Source organism: Cyanistes caeruleus, chromosome 18, assembly GCF_971803275.1.
Source record: "Cyanistes caeruleus chromosome 18, bCyaCae1.hap1.1, whole genome shotgun sequence".
Classification (NCBI taxonomy): domain Eukaryota; kingdom Metazoa; phylum Chordata; class Aves; order Passeriformes; family Paridae; genus Cyanistes; species Cyanistes caeruleus.
Genome location: NC_141718.1, coordinates 3,988,965 through 4,005,565, shown reverse-complemented (window position 1 = coordinate 4,005,565; position 16,601 = coordinate 3,988,965). Strand labels below are relative to the sequence as shown.

General features: G+C 49.1%; 1 protein-coding gene across 4 annotated transcripts in view; it reads left to right on the top strand.

The window, feature by feature from the left end:
- SSH1 (slingshot protein phosphatase 1) overlaps window positions 1-16,601 on the top strand; it is a 38,669-nt gene that overhangs the window by 16,044 nt on the left and 6,024 nt on the right. The window contains exons 1-12 of one of the 4 annotated variants that reach the window (XM_023937395.2): window positions 2,500-2,759; window positions 6,250-6,353; window positions 8,071-8,135; window positions 8,870-8,991; window positions 10,247-10,315; window positions 10,691-10,756; window positions 11,948-12,142; window positions 12,457-12,550; window positions 13,607-13,735; window positions 14,353-14,399; window positions 15,602-15,748; window positions 16,330-16,530. In XM_023937395.2, coding sequence (XP_023793163.2) covers window positions 6,269-6,353; window positions 8,071-8,135; window positions 8,870-8,991; window positions 10,247-10,315; window positions 10,691-10,756; window positions 11,948-12,142; window positions 12,457-12,550; window positions 13,607-13,735; window positions 14,353-14,399; window positions 15,602-15,748; window positions 16,330-16,530 — 1,220 coding nt within the window. In that variant the 5' untranslated portion in view covers window positions 2,500-2,759; window positions 6,250-6,268. Of the gene's footprint in view, window positions 1-2,499; window positions 4,903-6,249; window positions 6,354-8,070; window positions 8,136-8,869; window positions 8,992-10,246; window positions 10,316-10,690; window positions 10,757-11,947; window positions 12,143-12,456; window positions 12,551-13,606; window positions 13,736-14,352; window positions 14,400-15,601; window positions 15,749-16,329; window positions 16,531-16,601 lie in introns of those variants that run through there. The other 3 variants (XM_086856067.1, XM_023937393.2, XM_086856066.1) reach the window with 3 other exon arrangements.

The following is a 16,601-nucleotide window of genomic DNA, read 5'->3' as shown; positions in this document are numbered from 1 at the left end:
ATGGTGTAGCTGGGTGATGCCAGAATCAGCCTCATGCCTTTTTGAACCCTGCAATTAATGGGATGAGCAGAAAGGATTTATTTTTTCCTTGTGAAACAATCTCTTATTTTATTTGGCTTTTCACCATCCAAGTACTAGGGATTCCTAGAATTTTCTCAATCCTGGCTGTTTGGGGGCAGTTCTGTCAACTTACTTTGCGCAAGTCTGCTGGAGTGGAGAATGATCCTGATAATTTGTTTGTTTTCCTCTTCCTGCCCCTTCTCTTGGAGGGTTTATTCCAGCTGCTCAAGGGTTGTCTGCAGGCACAGCCTGGATCCTGAGGTTGCCCCCAGGGTGGGATACTCAGAGCTGAGCTGGTTCAGCTCCGTGTGGATCCGTGCTGATCTCTGCTTCAGGCCGGTGCATCCCAGGAGTGGCTGGAGGGACATCATCAGCAGTCTATTTCTGTTGGGAAATTGGCTTCTGTGGGCTTCATGATTGATTTCATTTTTCTCTTTTTGCCCTTTGTTCCAGAGGAGCGTTTGTGTTGAATGGCCTGCAGTGTCTGCAGCCCTCTCAGCATTCCTGCTGGGATGTGGCCCACGATCCCCACGCCTCCGAGCCCAACAATGCACATTCACACTCCCCTTGGTCCCTGTTCTGCTGAGAACAGCAAAGCCTGTTGAGTTTCTCTGTCTCCCCAACATCTCACTTCCTTCAAAATAGATGGGAGAGATGGTAGCTCCTGCAGGGAGGCTTTACAAACCCCTCTCACACCTGGAGCTGCTGCCTGGCAGCACAAAGATGCCCTGGTTGTGTCCGAGGAAGGGGAGATATTCTCCTTGTGAACCTCCAGCCCATGTTTTGCTTTTCTTCTGGGGGTGACTTGTTTTCAGCTCAGGAGGTCTGGGAATGATGACTTTGGGTGTGGAAGTCACAGGTATGGGAAGAGCTTTCCTGCCTTGCATTTCTGGTAGTAAAAACACCTCAGTCCAAGTGGTCCTGAGCAGATCTCTCTGACCTTGCCAGGTGTTTTGGGCCCCTGCAGTCCTGACCACAGCTCAGTTTTTCAGCACGTCCCAAATCCTACACATATGCAATAGCACTTTTTTTCTAAACCATCATTGCACGTGTTGGAACTGGGCTTTTCCAGGTGCTGCTCCATGGGGAGCTCACTGCTCCGATGGCAGCCCTGCTCTGTGTGGGGCTGAGCTGGGATGGCTGTGCTGATATTCCCACCTGTATTTGTCCAGGTGATTCCCTCTAATCGTTGTGTGACATGGAGCAAAGTGTTGGACACACTTCATTAAGAGCAGGAGAAGGGACTTGCTGCTGCTGCTGGAGTCCCTGGGGCTGTTCCTGGGGCTGTTCCTGGGGCTGTGCAGTGCCATGGGAAGGAGCAGCTTTGAAGTCCCTTTTTCCCGGTGCTGGTTTGTGTTGCCCCTTTCGAAGGCCCCTCTGGTGGTCAGGAAGTGTTATCAGATGTGCCTCTGTCAGGCCAAAGCAAGCAGTGCCTCTGCATTAACCTTTGGCTTTTTTGGGGAGCAGGAGCCACACAGCTGCTCTCAGCTCTTCCTGTTTCTCTCCTTGTATCTTCCTTGCTGTTTGATGTGCTCCTTCCCAGCTTGGGTTGTGTTGCTGTTATGGTGTGGCTGTGGGACAATGCCAGTCCCCTCTGCTCACCTAAAATCCACCTTCTGGAATACTGAGGGTCTGGCTGGGCTATGGGAGCATCAGCAGGGCTGACTCTGCCCCTCTGCAGGGCTGTTTTGTGTTCTTTCTCAGTTGCCTTGAGGTGGCTGAGCTTGTTCCAGACCAAACAGCAAAGGGGGGAAGAAAAAGGGGGGAAAAATCAGTTCTCTTCATCCTTATCAACAGGGCTATAGAAAAGGGAAGTGTGTTCCATTCTGTGGTGCTCAGGAGGCCTCACCTTATCAGCTTGGAAATGTTTTGAGTAGAAGATGCCATGAAACTCAAGGAACTGGGAGGCATTGCCATGTTTGCCTTTATACAATCATGACCAATTTTGAGAGAAGTGAATACTCCTTTTCTTGTGGGGGTTTGGTTTTTTTTTTCCTTCCTTAAAGACAGACCTGGTTGCAGGAGGCTGCTCACTCACCTCAGGCTTGCCTGGGTCTTCCCAGGAAAAGTGGTTTTCTCTCTCCTGGCTCTGTCTGTGGATCTTTATTTTGAGAGGAGTTCTGTAACTATAAGATGTGTTAAGAGAGTGTTGTCTTGTGTCCTGCAAGATGATTATGGCTTATGTGAGATTCCCCATTTAAAACATGAAACTCAAGCTCCCGAGGCATGCAAGGATTCCTCCTGGGACACCTCACAGCTGGAGCCACGATGGCATTGCAAACCTCCTGGGGAAAACTCTTGTGGGGCTGGCATCTGGCTGTCCAGGAGCATGAGCAGCTCTCTCTTTTCCCAAAATCCAGTGTTTTTAAAGGGATTGCTTACTGGCATTCCCGGCCCCGGGGGGTGGCAGTTTGTACCGCAGAGAAGGCGCTGCCTATTGTGTTCTTCAGCGACTCGAAATGGGGTTGATGTGTGTTGCAGCCACGCTCCTCTGGAGCTTTCCCAAGGGGGAAGAAATATTTCCTTTTCAAATTGAGCAGCACGGAGCCAACGGATGGAGCCAACGGATGGAGCAACAGCCTCTGGAGCCGGCTCTCAGCAGGGCTGTGGCCATGAGCACCCTCTCCTTGCCAGCCTCTGGGGGCAGAAGGGACTGTCACTGTCGGTACCCTCCTCCTGACTCTCCTGGCATTTCCCAGGTGATGGAAGTGTTGTTTTTTTCCCTCTCTTAGGGTGATAATTTCCTGTGTTTGGTAAGCTGAGGTCAGGGAGTGGGAGGAGAACTGGTCTGCAGCTGTATTGGAGCATCAGGGCCCTGGGGCTGTGACAAAACGTGGGCTCTGTGTTTATTTGGGAGCCTGAAGCGGCTCCTTGTAGAGAAGTTGTGCTGGTCAGGATTCCTGGAAGAGCACGCAGGGATTGAGTGGTTTCTGTGGTGTGTGCCAGTCAAACTGGGTGAAAACTGGCTGAGAAATGCACAGAGAGCTCCTTCTCCCCTTGGTCAGGCTGGTGGGACCAGCGTGGCCTTATGGTGTGTGCCTGCAGAAAGAATTGGGGTTTGTAAGGAACAAATCTTGAAGGAATTCAGTGCCAGCCAGCCCCTAACACACAAACACCGACCACCTGAGAGACTCCTTGTCCAGCAGGAGCTCAGCAACTCAGGAATGCCTCTGAAAATCCAACCAGGGAGCTGTACAGTGAGGAAAGGACCAATTGAATTTCCTGTATCTATATTAAAGCATTGCTTTAACTGTAAAGGAATGAACAGGCATCAGTCCATAGGATGCTTTTCCTCTTGTCCTGTCCCTCCCAGGGAATATCCCGCAGCCAGGGGATGTGTGGGTGCTGATACAGCAGCCTCTGGAGCACGAGGTGGGGGGAAGCAAACAAACAAACAAGTCTGGAGGAGGGAAACGATTAGCCGAGCCTCAGCTGGTTGTTTCCCCTCTTGAATGGCCCTCTTTCATCAGGATGTGTTGGGACAAGTGCTTTTTCAAGGCAGGATATCAGTGGAAGACACAGTGTTCCCTAAAAGCCATCCAGTTCCCGGGGAGCATCAGCAGCCGCGATTCCTCTGCTCCGCACAGAAAATACGCTTGACCTTTTCTTTGCCTTCTGGTGTGTTTTTTTATGGGTTTAGAAGCAAAAGGATGTGAGTTTTCCAGCTGGTTATGAATCTTTTCGAATTCCCTGACTTCTGTCTGACGCTGGGGCCACCACGATGCTGCCGCTGTGCAAAGAAAAGCAGCCCGAATTAGTATGTATGAGCCACGGGGTTGTGTTTTGGGGCATCTGTCACCCCTGCCGAGGGACAGAGGTTGGGGATGTTCTTAAATGCCAGGATTTGGGTGTTCTTTAAGAGAGGTTTTGGGGTTTTTTTTTTTAAAAAAAAAAAGCTCGGAGTTTTAGTTGTTTACTGGAATTGCAGGATTTACAAGAGAGTTGTGCCTTGCCTCTCTCACTGAGCTGTGTCCAGAGCAGTTGTGTGAAGTGGCAGAGCGCTGAGAGTTCCCAGAGGGGAGATAAGGGCTGGGGTAACGTTGTTGTTACAATGTGGTGTAAACTATGAGCAAAGAGGCGTTTGGGTGTGTTCCCTGCACCGTGCTGGGCACATGGAAACGGAGATGGGGAATGCTGGGGGCACAGGAGGGTTTTTCGGTGGAAATGGAAACCTTGCTCTCAGCAGGCTCCTGGCTTTGTTTTCCGGTTCATTTCCATGCACATGGATACACGAGAAAAAAAAATTTTGCTATGTGAGGTGTCCTTTTCCTGGACCATTTGCTGCTCCAGCAGCACAGCTTTCCCTTTTGCCTGCAACTGGGAATATTCTGCTTTATTGACACAGATTTTCTGACTGCAGGAGAGGAGAACATCTGTCAAGATGTACCATCAGAGCAGGAGACCCTGACAACTTTGGGAAGGATCTCTGTTTTTTCCAAGGTTTTTCCTGCTGTAGAAATCCTAGTCAGTACCTTGAGATCAGAGATCCTTTGGGATAAAACGCTGGAGTAAAATATCCTGTTCCAGGTGGTTTTTTTGGTGCTTTCCCAAAGATTTTTTTTTCCCTAAATTCTCAGGATGGGAATGCTGTGAATTATCTCCTTGTTCATGATCTAAGCACTCCCTGCCTCTTGTGAGTGCTGAATATCCCATACATTGTGTGGGGGTCGCTGCCTTTGTGTCACTTCTGGCCTTTTTTAACGCTTTCCTGTGAGGTCTGGGGGCAGAAGGAAACAAGGCTCTTCCTGGCTGGCTCCTGGAAGGAGCCACGTTCCCGTTTGCAGCCGTGCCATTATCCCGATCCAGGCTGCGCTGGGATCCTGCTCAGACACAGCCAGTGAGGTGAGGGGGGAGTGCTGGAATCCCGTGGGAATGGAAGTGGAGAATTGTTGGAATTAGGGTGCGTTTCTCCCGCTGTGTTTTATTGATCTCGTGGAGTCTGGAATTCAGGCAAAGATTTTAGTTCACTTTTTAAAAGCCACTGAAATCTCAAATTTAAACCTGATCCAGATTTTTCTGGGGAATTCTTGAAATTCAGTTGAAAGAGGAAGAAGCTTTGGCTGGGAACTTGGGCTGTGTTCTTAAGACATTAGAAAATACAAAATGACATGAATTTCATGTCTGTCCTCACAAAAATGCTGAGGTAGAACAGCACTGGGAGCATTAACGCTCACTCCTGTCCCAAGGCAGAGACCATGGATAAAATATGGAGTAGATGAGTGCTGGGAGTAGTAACTCCAGTGGGATCATTTGGTGGAGCATAAGTAACTCCTGTGTAGCAGAGTCTCATAATGGAGCATTTCTGTTTAGTAGGTACAAACAGTAATTAATGGTGATCTATGGCTGCTGAGTGTGGGGCGGTGGAAAATTGGGCTTTGGAACAACAAATGGCTCTTGTGCTGTTTGGGGAGTGGAGGAAACGCATCCCAAGCAATTCCTGAGCAGCTGAAAGGTACCTCAGGGATTTCCAGCCACGTGGGAAATGCAACTTCACTGCTTCGTGCCAAAGCTGCTGCTGAACAATTTCTGAGATTCTCATGAGTGTCTGGGAGTGGCAAAATCTGGCTGTGCCGGTGCTGTTCTGCCTTCTCCTCCCTTATGTTCCAGCCCTGGGAGTCATTTCCCTCTGGAAATGTCACTGTGTTTGCCCAGACTCTGTATCCCAGGATGCTGATCCAGCCACAGCAGAGCCAGACCTCTGCTCTTGTGCCAGCTGTTTTTCCCTGAGGGTCCAGAGCTGTGTCCTTTCCCTTGGGATGTGCAGGTTCCATCTCCCTTCCTCTTTAAATCTACACAGTTGCAGGTTCTTGTTTTTGCATTCCAAAGAAATGTCAAGAACTGCAATCAGCCGGAAGTGATGGGCTCGGAACCTGCTCTCCAGTCCACTGCAGGTCTCAGCCTGTAAAAAGTCCAACCCTTTGCTTCTTTTAAGTTGCAGAATTCCATAATCAAGTGATAAAGTCATTTCCAGCCCATGACAGCTCAGGCAAGTATCTCCTGCAGGAGCCAAGTAATAAAACAGTGGTGGAAAATGACAGATGAATAATCCATGAATAATCCCAGAGTCATGCTGTGCAAGTGGCTGTGGCAAAATCCTACTATTTTAGTGAGGAAAGCCCTTCCTTTCCCAGATGTGTATATTTTGCTGCTCTTTCCTTTCAGCTGACTCCTGTGTGGCTTTTTTTCCAGCCTCAGCGAGAGCTTTTTCATGGTGAAAGGTGCAGCCCTTTTCTTACAGCAAGGAAACAGCTCCCAGGGCCAGCGAAGCCTCCAGCATCCTCACAAACATGCAGGTAATGGATTCAATCCCCTCTGGAGATCCTTTTTCCCTCTCATCCAAAGGGACAGGTGGGTGATTCCCCAGGTTGTCCTGGTGAGCCTTGTACAACCTGCTGAGCAAACCCTGGGTTTCAGCCCACATTCAAATTACTGAGTTTTTCATTGGGATCATTGAGTTTTGGTTTAAACTTTCATCATTCTCTTGGAACTGTGACTGGAGTAGAAACTTATTCTCCATGAAAATCATGGCATTTGCATGGCTCCCTTTAGGCAGGGAAGCCTGTGCAGCCAGAAGGGCTGTGTGGAATATCTCTGCCTGTTTTCCCCAGCCACAGAGGAGGAAATGTCACTTGTGCTTCAGTGAGTTAATCTTTGCCTCCCCTTTGGCCTGTGGGGAGGAAAAGTGGCAGGGCTGAATCACAGAGCTCAGCACCCCTTGGCCACTTGTGGATGTCCTGGACTTTTCTCCAGGGGCTCTCCCAGCCTCCATAAATCTGAAGCTTGGGACCTTTTCCATTGAAACTTCCTGTTGCTGGTTTTGTTTGGATGTTGCTGGTCAGAGTAAGGGATGTTTGATCAGGATGTGGGTATCTGGATAGATGTGCATTTGTTAGCTCCTCATATCCTGGTTTCAGGAAAACCCCCTTTCCTGTCAGCTCACCACAATCTGTTGGAGTTTATCATGGTTTAAGAACAGACTGTCCTGCTTCCCCCTGTCCCAGTTGCCAACTGGTGGGAAGAAATGGCAGGGAGTGAGTGTACATACAGATTTGGATGCAGATAAGGGCATCCAGGGAAGCTGATTCTGCTTCCCCAGTGTTTTTATCCTCTGCCTTTAGCAGTTTGGGAATAGGTGGTTACTGGGCAAGAAGAGCTGGGATTTTGGAGCATTTTGAGAGCAGGAGCCTGTGGGAAAGGCACAGTGTGGTACTGTGTGGTGCTGCTTAGCAAACACTCCAGGACAAAGGGGGTTTTTGAATGCCAAGCTTGGCTTTGGGTTTCTTTAACTGTCAGCAATTCCATATACCCAGCAAACAGCCTACGGAAGGAATTTTATCTCACATGGAAAGTTATGAGTGCATTACTGAGTTATTAGATGGGAACTTGGTTTGTTTTCCTGTAGATTCCTTGCTCCTTTCGTCTGCTTTCCCCAAACAGAAATGTACCCACAGGTCTAGAGCTGAAGAGACTTAGTGCATGAGCAGAACTTGGAGCCCCTCCATCTCCATCACCCAAACCAGGCCATTCCTGCAGATCTTCCCTCTGGAGGTCACTCGTGCTAAGCCACACCCTCTGTAGGCCTGGTGGGGCTGATCCCACCGTGCTGGGAGTGATTCACAGCTCAAAGTTGTTCTTTTCTCTGTTGTTCCTGTTTGGTTTTTTAATCAGAGTTTTTCCTTCTCTTCTTCCTCACCTGTTCTCATGGCCAAACCTTTCTGTCCTCTCTAGGGTGCCGTGGCAGGGAGAGACTCCTCACTTGTGCCAGGCACAGGTGGTTTCAGTTGATTTGGTGGCTTCCAAAGGCTGTTAGGTTGGGTGCTCACCCATCCAGGGAATACCAATCCAAGAATCTCATTGCTCTTGGTGCTCTCTGGGACAGCAAAGTTAATTGACCTCCCTTAATTAGTGTTTTTTGATTTAGAAACATCCAATTTCTTTAAAGGTCAAGACTCTGCTGATTCCTAGTGCAGCAAGAGCCTGTTTCTGATGGTTGCTCTGCTTTCTGTGCAGGTGACTTGCCCCAGCACCTCCAGGTGATGATCAACCTCCTGCGCTGCGAGGACAGGATCAAACTGGTAAGGACAGGTGCATTTTCCTGCTCTCATTTCTGTTGGAAATGTTTGCAACAGACCTGTAGAGGAGCAGGAAAAGCACTGGTAAATCCTAGATTTCAGAGCTGCCTTAACTCCTTGCTGGTTTCCAGCCCTACCACGTTTTCCTGACCACTCCTTTTGCCCTGGTCCTTGTGTCCAGGTGTGAGTTGGGTCAGGGAACTGCTCTGCCTGGAATGTGTTGTTTTGTTAGATTTCATTTTCCATCCAGCTGACAAACACTAATACAGGAGGAGAGACAGGTCCTTGCTGATTCTCTTGGACACTTTTAAATCAGCCTTGAAATTGCATCAGCTGGGCTGGGCTTTCTTTTGAAGAAATCTGCAGATAAAAATCTGCTGTAAAAGTCACTTCTCTGCAGAGAAGTCGATGCCAGTTGTGCCTCCTGCAGGACTGAGCTATTTCAGTGAAGATTTGGGAGTGGGAGAATCCTCTGAGCCTGCCTGTTTTCAGTTCAGTGCATGACCAATGTTTTTACACTTCCTGCTTGAAACTCCAGAACAAACCTTGGGTTACATCTTGTAGTGTTTCCCCAAACTGGAATTTTGGATAATTTCAGCTAATCTTCCCCTCACCAAAACAGCAACAAACCTTGCTGTATCTTCCACACTGCACAAAATAAAGGTTTTGGGCATAATCAGAGCTTTGAAAGCCTTGTGCAGCAGTGGCAGCACTAATGAGGCAGAGGTGGTTTGCAGGCCGTGCGTTTGGAGAGCGTGTGGACCGACCGCGTGCGCTACATGGTGGTGGTGTACAGCAGCGGGCGGCAGGACACCGAGGAGAACATCCTGCTGGGAGTGGACTTCTCCAGCAAGGAGAGGTAGGTCTGAGCTGGCAGCCAGGCAGGATGGGCAGGATGGGCTCTCTGGCAGCACCAAACTGTCCCCAGGCAGTCGGGTTACCTGCATCTGCAGACTCCAGCAAGAGGAAGGACACGGGGCTGAGTTCTCTGACGTTTTTATTCAAGAAGGTTTTCAGTCTCTGTGGAATTAAAGGCTGTGGCATCTACCTCACCTGTAGGGGTTTGTTTGCCCACTCCCTGCAAAATGCTCTTGCAGACACATTTCCAAAACTGGAAGTCATTCTCTCCCCCAGACTCCAGTGTGTTGATAGAATGATGCAATGGAGCTGCTTTTGGGGAGTAGCTTTGTTGCCAAATAACCTCAAAAAACAATACTGCAAAAGTAGCTCCAAAACCAACAAACAACTGTGTCAGCAATGAGCTGTTCCTTTTGTCTGACTGATAAGAGCACACAGTATTTGGAAAAGCAAGTGAAATATTTTGTTATCGCAGCCCCTCTGAGATTATTCCAGTTCTGGTGAGTAAACCAAGGCAGAAAAGCTCTTGGCTCAGGGAGAAGGGGCTGGTTTGGCAGAGCTGGAGTCAGAGGCTGGAGCTGCCAGGGTGTTGTGTGTGTTCTCCCAGGATTTAACAAGCTGCCCTGTGCTTGTGGTGCAGCCTCTGTGAGTTTTGTTTAATTCTGGAAAACCTTAGTGATGGTTTTCCCTGGAAAATGGGAAGGGGAAGCTTTGAGCAGCAGAGGGATCTGTTGGGGGTGGCATTCCCTTGGTGTGCCACAGCAGGGGAAGTTTGCCATGTTACCTCTACTCTGAAACAACCTGGTATTAATTTGCTCCTGGTGATTATTGATGTGAGGCAAGAGGAAGGATGGATTTCTGTTGCTGTCTGCATCCCAATTTCCTTTAAAACCTGAATATCTCAGTAGCTTAATTATTTACAGCTGGAAGTTCCTGGCCTTCATTATAGCAGGGTTTTCTTGCCAGATTGCCTGTCTGAACTGAAAGTGTTCTTCTGGGTCAGATAAACCCCTAAAATCCATTTTCATCTGTTCCACTTGTTAGAGTGATCCCATGAAGCAATCACCACGAGTTATCACCTTGTCAGACCTTCAGACTCCAGCTTCCAGTTTTATTTGATGGCCTAAAATATTACGAGGGATTACTAGAGCAAGGCTTGTAGATTTTAAAAATTAAAGAGTATTAATAATTTAGGCTATTGGCATGACCACATAGTGGCCTATATTTAACTTCCTGTCTCACCATCTCTCTTCCAGTAAAAGCTGCACTATAGGAATGGTTCTTCGCCTGTGGAGTGATACTAAAATCCATCTGGATGGGGATGGGTAAGAAACCACATTAAAAGCATAAATGTGAATGTCCTTCCCTACCTGGGGGCTGCTCTAGGAGAGATTCTCCATCACCTTGCAAATGAAGTGCCCATTTTGGATTCATGGCTGCAGAGTTCTCTCACTCAATGAGTTCTTGTCTTGCTGCCCTCACCCTGCTCCCGTGGTTCCAAGGAATGCTCTGAAACCCCACTGAGGACTGGAGCTCCCATTCCTGGCAGCCTCTTGTCATTCTTACCTGGGAGGCTGGAAAATCAGTGAGAGAAATTCTCATCCTGATTCTTTAGGCCTACGAGTGCCCCAGTGCAGTGGTTGTGTGTAGAGAGCAGGTTGGGGTGCAGATTTTGACTCGATTTTCCCTCTCTCCATCAGTGGCTTCAGCGTGAGCACTGCAGGGAGGATGCACATCTTCAAACCTGTGTCGGTGCAGGCCATGTGGTACGTGAGGGGCTGGGCTAAGGGAGAAACTCTTGTTTCTGTCAGTAAATTAAAAAAAAAATTATCTGCATTTTAGCCTTCTCCACGATGGGTATTTAGTGAGCTGCAGCAGAGATCTGCTGCTCTGTCAGCAGAGGGCCTGTGGGAATGCTGATCCCAAACCAGGAGCTCCTGCTTCAGCTCAGAGCAGCTCTGTGTCCTTCAGCATGGGGGAAGTGTCACCAGGGAGATGAATAAATATGAAAGATGAGCTTGAATTCCTGGAGCTGCCATCCAAGAATTTCCTCTCTCTGCGTGTTTCTCTCACTGGCTGACAGAGGAGGCTCAGGGCCCATTGCCAGCCTGTGGCATTCCCTGTGTCCTGCCCCATTCCTGGGGTTCCTGCAGCCCCAGGTGCCCATTCACCTTCCAGCTCCTGCCATCCCTCCCTTGGATTCCAAACTCCTCAAGCAGAGGTGGCTGAGCCGACAAATTCCTCCCCAAAGAGGCTGCTCCACATGGAACTGCATCTCCCTCTGCCTGGGCAATGCTGTCTCCCCTTGGAGCCTGGAGAGATCCCTGTCCCTGCAGCATCTCCTAGGGAAGAGATAGAGATGTGGAGAAGGAAGCTGTGCTAGGGATGGTTTGGTACAGAAACAAATAAAACTGTTCCTGACATTTCTTAATTTGGCCCCTCCCGTTGCAAGCCTTGGATGTGGTTGGTGTGTTCAGTGCAACAACTTCGGAGTAGAGCCTTAAAGAAAGGAAAAATTGAGGAGGAAAGGAAGGAAAAAGTAATGTTAGGATTTGCAAAAACAAATGACCCAATCTGGGCCTTGTCCCTGGAGCCTGTCAGGGGCCAGGAATGCTGGTAAATACGCATCAGGCTCCTTGCTGGAGGTGGTTGGAAAATTGTCCCTGTTCTTTATCTTCCTTTGGCTGTACAAGTTGGTTAATGATTAGACCCCAGAGTGACTTGTGCCTCCTTCTTTCCTGTTAATTAGAAGAAGATTTCAGCCCCTGCCTCAGCCCTGCTGTGAGAAGCCCCCAAGGTGCAGTTTGTGCCTCTTTGAGCTCTGACACCATAAATTTCCTGCTTTCAAAGAGCAAACTGCAACAACTAATGCTGAAAATCACTTTTCCTCTGTGAATTTCTCTCAGCTCTTGCTTTGTCTGCTCACAGCTGCCCAAATCTCTTCTCCCACTCTGCAGGTCTGCTTTACAGATCCTCCACAAAGCCTGTGAAGTTGCCAGGAGGTACAACTACTTCCCAGGAGGGGTGGCCTTGGTGTGGGCCACCTACTACGAGAGCTGCATCAGCTCGGACCAGAGCTGCATCAATGAGTGGAACGCCATGCAGGACCTGGAGTCCACCCGCCCCGACTCCCCAGCCCTCTTTGTGGACAAGTCAGTGCAGCATTTTATTTGGAAAAGTTTGCTTGGCTCATGAAGGAAATCTCCCTTTCTCTCTGTTCTTCCTGGCCTGGTTGATTTCTGGGGTTGCAAAAGCAACAAAAGAGAATTTGTGTGAAATGGTCAGACCTGAAACTGTAGCTTGTGATATAGTGTATGAGCACCAACAAGCTACTTTTTTTGGGGATTTTTTTTTTTCCCCCCTGCCTCATTATTCTCATAAAAATTCCCTTTAACACAAGCCTTTCCCCTCACTCCTCATTGCTGCCAGCCTGGAATCATCCTCTCCTATTCCTGTTCCTTCCCAGGCCGACAGAAAGGGAACGAACCGAGCGGCTCATCAAAGCCAAGCTTCGGAGCATCATGACCAGCAAAGATCTGGAAAATGTGACTTCCAAGGAGGTGAATATAAAAAATTCTCACTCTTATTCTTCCTGCCAGACTCCCTGTCTGGAGAGTGGTGAGCAGGCACCATATGCCTGGGTGTCCCTGGCTTTGGAATGTGCATTTCAATCGTTCTGTAAAGGCTCTGCTCTGGCTTTGCTGCACCTCCCTCCTGAGAAATCAGGATAATCCCAGTATCAGAACAGTCTTTCAGGACCTCAATAACAGCTGTGTGACTTTCAAGTTAATTTTCAAGGTTTTATTTCCTTTTTTTTTACCCTGGACAAGTGTCAGAGGACCTTGCAGACAGCATCTTGCTGGTGAAAATCACCATTTCCATTTGTGATGGAAAATCACAAATCAAGGCTAGAGCTCGTTTGGATCCATCCTCCAGGCTGTTGTAATCCATCCACCCACAGTGCAGACGTGATCAGAGTGGGAATGGGTTTTTTTTGGGGTGAATTTTTGGTTTTTAAGGGAGGTTATTAACATGCAAGTGGTAGGAGGAAGCTGAGAACGTGTCTGTCTGTGAATGTGTTCCTCACTCCTGTCGCAGACAAGCTCTTGATTTTTTATCTCTCAAATTATTATTTCTAAGGAGCAGGTACCCCAAAATACTTTTTTTTTTTCCCTCAGATGTTATCTGAAGCTTTATTTACAGCTTCTTAGTTTGGGGATTTAGGATACCAGGATGCCAGGGCAAGGGACAGTGGTTTTAAACTGCCAGAGGGAAGATGGGGTATTGGAAGAAGGAATCCTTCCTGGTGAGGGGTAGAGATGGAATTCCCAGAGAAGCTGGAAACCCTGGAAGTGTCTGAGGCCAGGTTGGATGAGGCTTGGAGCAACCTGGGATAGTGGAAGGTGCGGAACAAGATGAGCTTTAAGGCGCTTTCCCACACAAACCATTCTGGGATAACTGGAGAGATGCCACCTACTGAAATTCCTGGTCTCCAGAGGGCTGAGCCCTGTTGCTGTTTCTAATGAAAAAGTGAAAAGTGTTCTGCAGGGAAGTGCCCACAAATGTTTCTGTTGGACACCAGGATTCCAGTGCCGTCCTTTGTGTTTGCTCTGCAGATCCGAAACGAGCTGGAGAAACACATGAACTGCAACTTGAAGGAATTCAAGGAATTTATAGACAATGAAATGCTGCTGATCCTGGGTCAGATGGACAAACCATCCCTGATTTTTGATCATCTGTACCTGGTGAGTGTCAGGAGCTCCAGGAGAGCTCTGCTGTGCTGTGTCCAATCTTTTGCCACTAGATGGTACTCCAGGCAAAACCAGGCTCTGCGTCTGGAACAAAGACTTCCAAGAGATGAACAGCTTGTGCCTGTTGGGGCTTTTTGTTGTTCTGGAGAGAGTCAGAGGAAATGCTCGTGTTTCAGGGCACAATCTGCTTTTTAACAGTTTAAAACTTTTTCTTGGGAAGTTTTGGGGGGAATCCAAAGTGTAACCACCCCCAGAGCTTTCAGGACTTGCCTCACTTCTCACATGTGACATGTCTAGGATCACAGGTGTATTCACTTTGTTTACCTGAACTGTTTCTCCCTGTGTTTAAAAATCCAGAGTGGCCAGGGGCAGTGATTTGGGATGAGCTCAGTCACACCCTGGCCTAGAGCTGTGGGTGAGTTGTGTCCTGGTCCCTCCTTCAGCAGGTCCCTGACTGCTCAGGACAGGACTTCAATGCCCTATTTCTGTCTCAGAGGCTGATCCCAACACTCCAGTCAGCTCAGGGGGATGGCTGGGGTTGGGGGATTGCAGAACCTTAGGGAAGAGGGCTGTTTTGGGGCCCTTTGGAAACGTGTTTGTGGCTGTTGCAGGGCTCCGAGTGGAACGCTTCCAACCTGGAGGAGCTGCAGGGCTCGGGGTGAGTATTGCTTCTCCCAGACTCCAAACCCTCCACTGTGTGCCTGCAACCCCCCAGGACTCTGAAGAGGACATTTCTAGGCTCTAGGGGTGATTCTCAACCATGGGGTAACTTCCCACCAGCAGCTCTGTGAAGAAATCCCTCCAACCTCACTTTTATCACCAGCACAGAGTGAAAATAACAAAACTTGTCACTGGTGAGGTCCATCAGGATCTCCATCCCTCAGTGTTCCCAGTGCTGTGCCAGGTGTGAATTCCTGCAGGCTGCAGAAGAGCAAAGGTTGCAGCACTAAGGGAAAAATCTCCATTCAGATGGAGCAGAGCTGCCTGTGGATGAGCAAACTCCTCATCAGCTGCCTGGACAGGCAGCTCCAGGTGTCTCTCCCATCCCTGCAGTGCTGCTTGGCTCCATTCCCTATTACACTTTTTGGATCAGGGAGAATTCTGCCTGTAAATATTTGCTGCTCACTCAAGGCCTGCACCAGCCTGGATGTGAGGAACTGAAATTCTTCACAATTTCAGCGCAGCTGAAAATGTTTCATTTGGAGTCCTTGGGAACAGATGTCTGCACATCTTGGGACAAGGAGATCAAGCAGGGCGTTAATGATTATGTCTTGCATTGGGATATGCAGAGTCCAAAGGCAAAGCTGGACAAATTCTGAGACAAATATCCTGTGTCCTTGATTCTTCTCAGTGATAGGAGGTGATAAATCAATCTGGACGTTCATTCTTGGGTACATTGTTATCCCTGCTGTGATTTTGGCAGGAATCAAGAGATAACATGTGACTCTCATGGTTTTGATGAGAAAGGAGAAGGGATGGGGTTGCAGTTAGAACCTGCGGCTGGAGATGATGATTCCTGGGTTATGTTCCCAAATGATTTGCTTCTTTCTGTGTCCCTACGTTCTGGCACAGCGTGGAGTTCCTGATTGGGTTACACAGACCCAGAGACTATAAATGGGATAAAATCAACTTTTCCCTCCTGTGCCCAGTGTGTTTGGACAGTTGGGATGTGCTGGCAGTGAGAGGTGGCAGAACGGCCTCCCGAGTGTCCCGTGTCACCGGCTGTAGTGGGGGTTTAGGATGAGGGCTGTAGGTAAAACCTTGCAGTTCGTGTTGGGTTGGATTCCATGGATTGGCAGTGCCCCTCAGTGCCTGTTTGATGACCATGGCAGCTCAGGGTGTCTCTCCTGGTGCCTACAGCATTGACTACATCCTGAATGTCACCCGGGAGATCGACAACTTCTTCCCAGGCCTGTTCGCGTATCACAACATCCGGGTGTACGACGAGGAGACCACGGACCTGCTGGCACACTGGAACGAGGCTTATCACTTCATCAACAAGGCCAAGTGAGTGCTGGGACACCTGGCCCTGGGAGAGGGCACATCCCAGCTCTCTGTGTCTCATCCTGGGCCCTCACAAAGCCACATGAACTGCAGGGCTTTGGCATCATTGTTCCATGTTCCTGGAGCTCCCTCGTGCCCTGTCCCTTCCTGGACTGGCATTAACCTGTTCCTGGCCCAGCATTTTATTACTGCTTTGTTTTGATTCCAAAAGGAAATGAGGATGTTTGCTCTCCTGGAGCTGCTCCAGCCGTGTCTTTGTTGGACCTGCCCCAGCTGTGTCTGCAGACAGAGCCCATCAAACCCTGCTGAGCCTCTGCACTCAGCCTTTTCCCAGTGATCCCAAGACTTGGATGGAGGCAGGAGGCTTCATGGTGGTCTCTGAAATGAATGAGGCTTCCCATCTCTAACTCACAGCTTTTCTGGAGAGTGATTCTTCTCCTGGCCCTCATAATCCCAAGCGTTCCTCCCCTCCAGAGCTGCGATGTGGGGTGGGCAGAGCAGGGAGCGCTGTCCCTCCTCCGGTGAAGCCGTAACAGATCCATAACCATGACATGGGATTTATTCTCCTGTTTGTCCTCCTGCAGGAAGAACCACTCCAAGTGCCTGGTGCACTGCAAGATGGGCGTGAGCCGCTCCGCATCCACCGTCATCGCCTATGCCATGAAGGAATTCGGCTGGTCCCTGGAAAAGGCCTACAATTACGTGAAGCAGAAGCGCAGCATCACACGGCCCAACGCCGGCTTCATGCGGCAGCTGCTGGAGTACGAGGGCATTTTGGATGCCAGGTGAGGCTCAGGATGAGTGGGAAGGAAAGGAGCTGGTTGTGGATAACATCACAAAGGATTGCTGGGGCTCT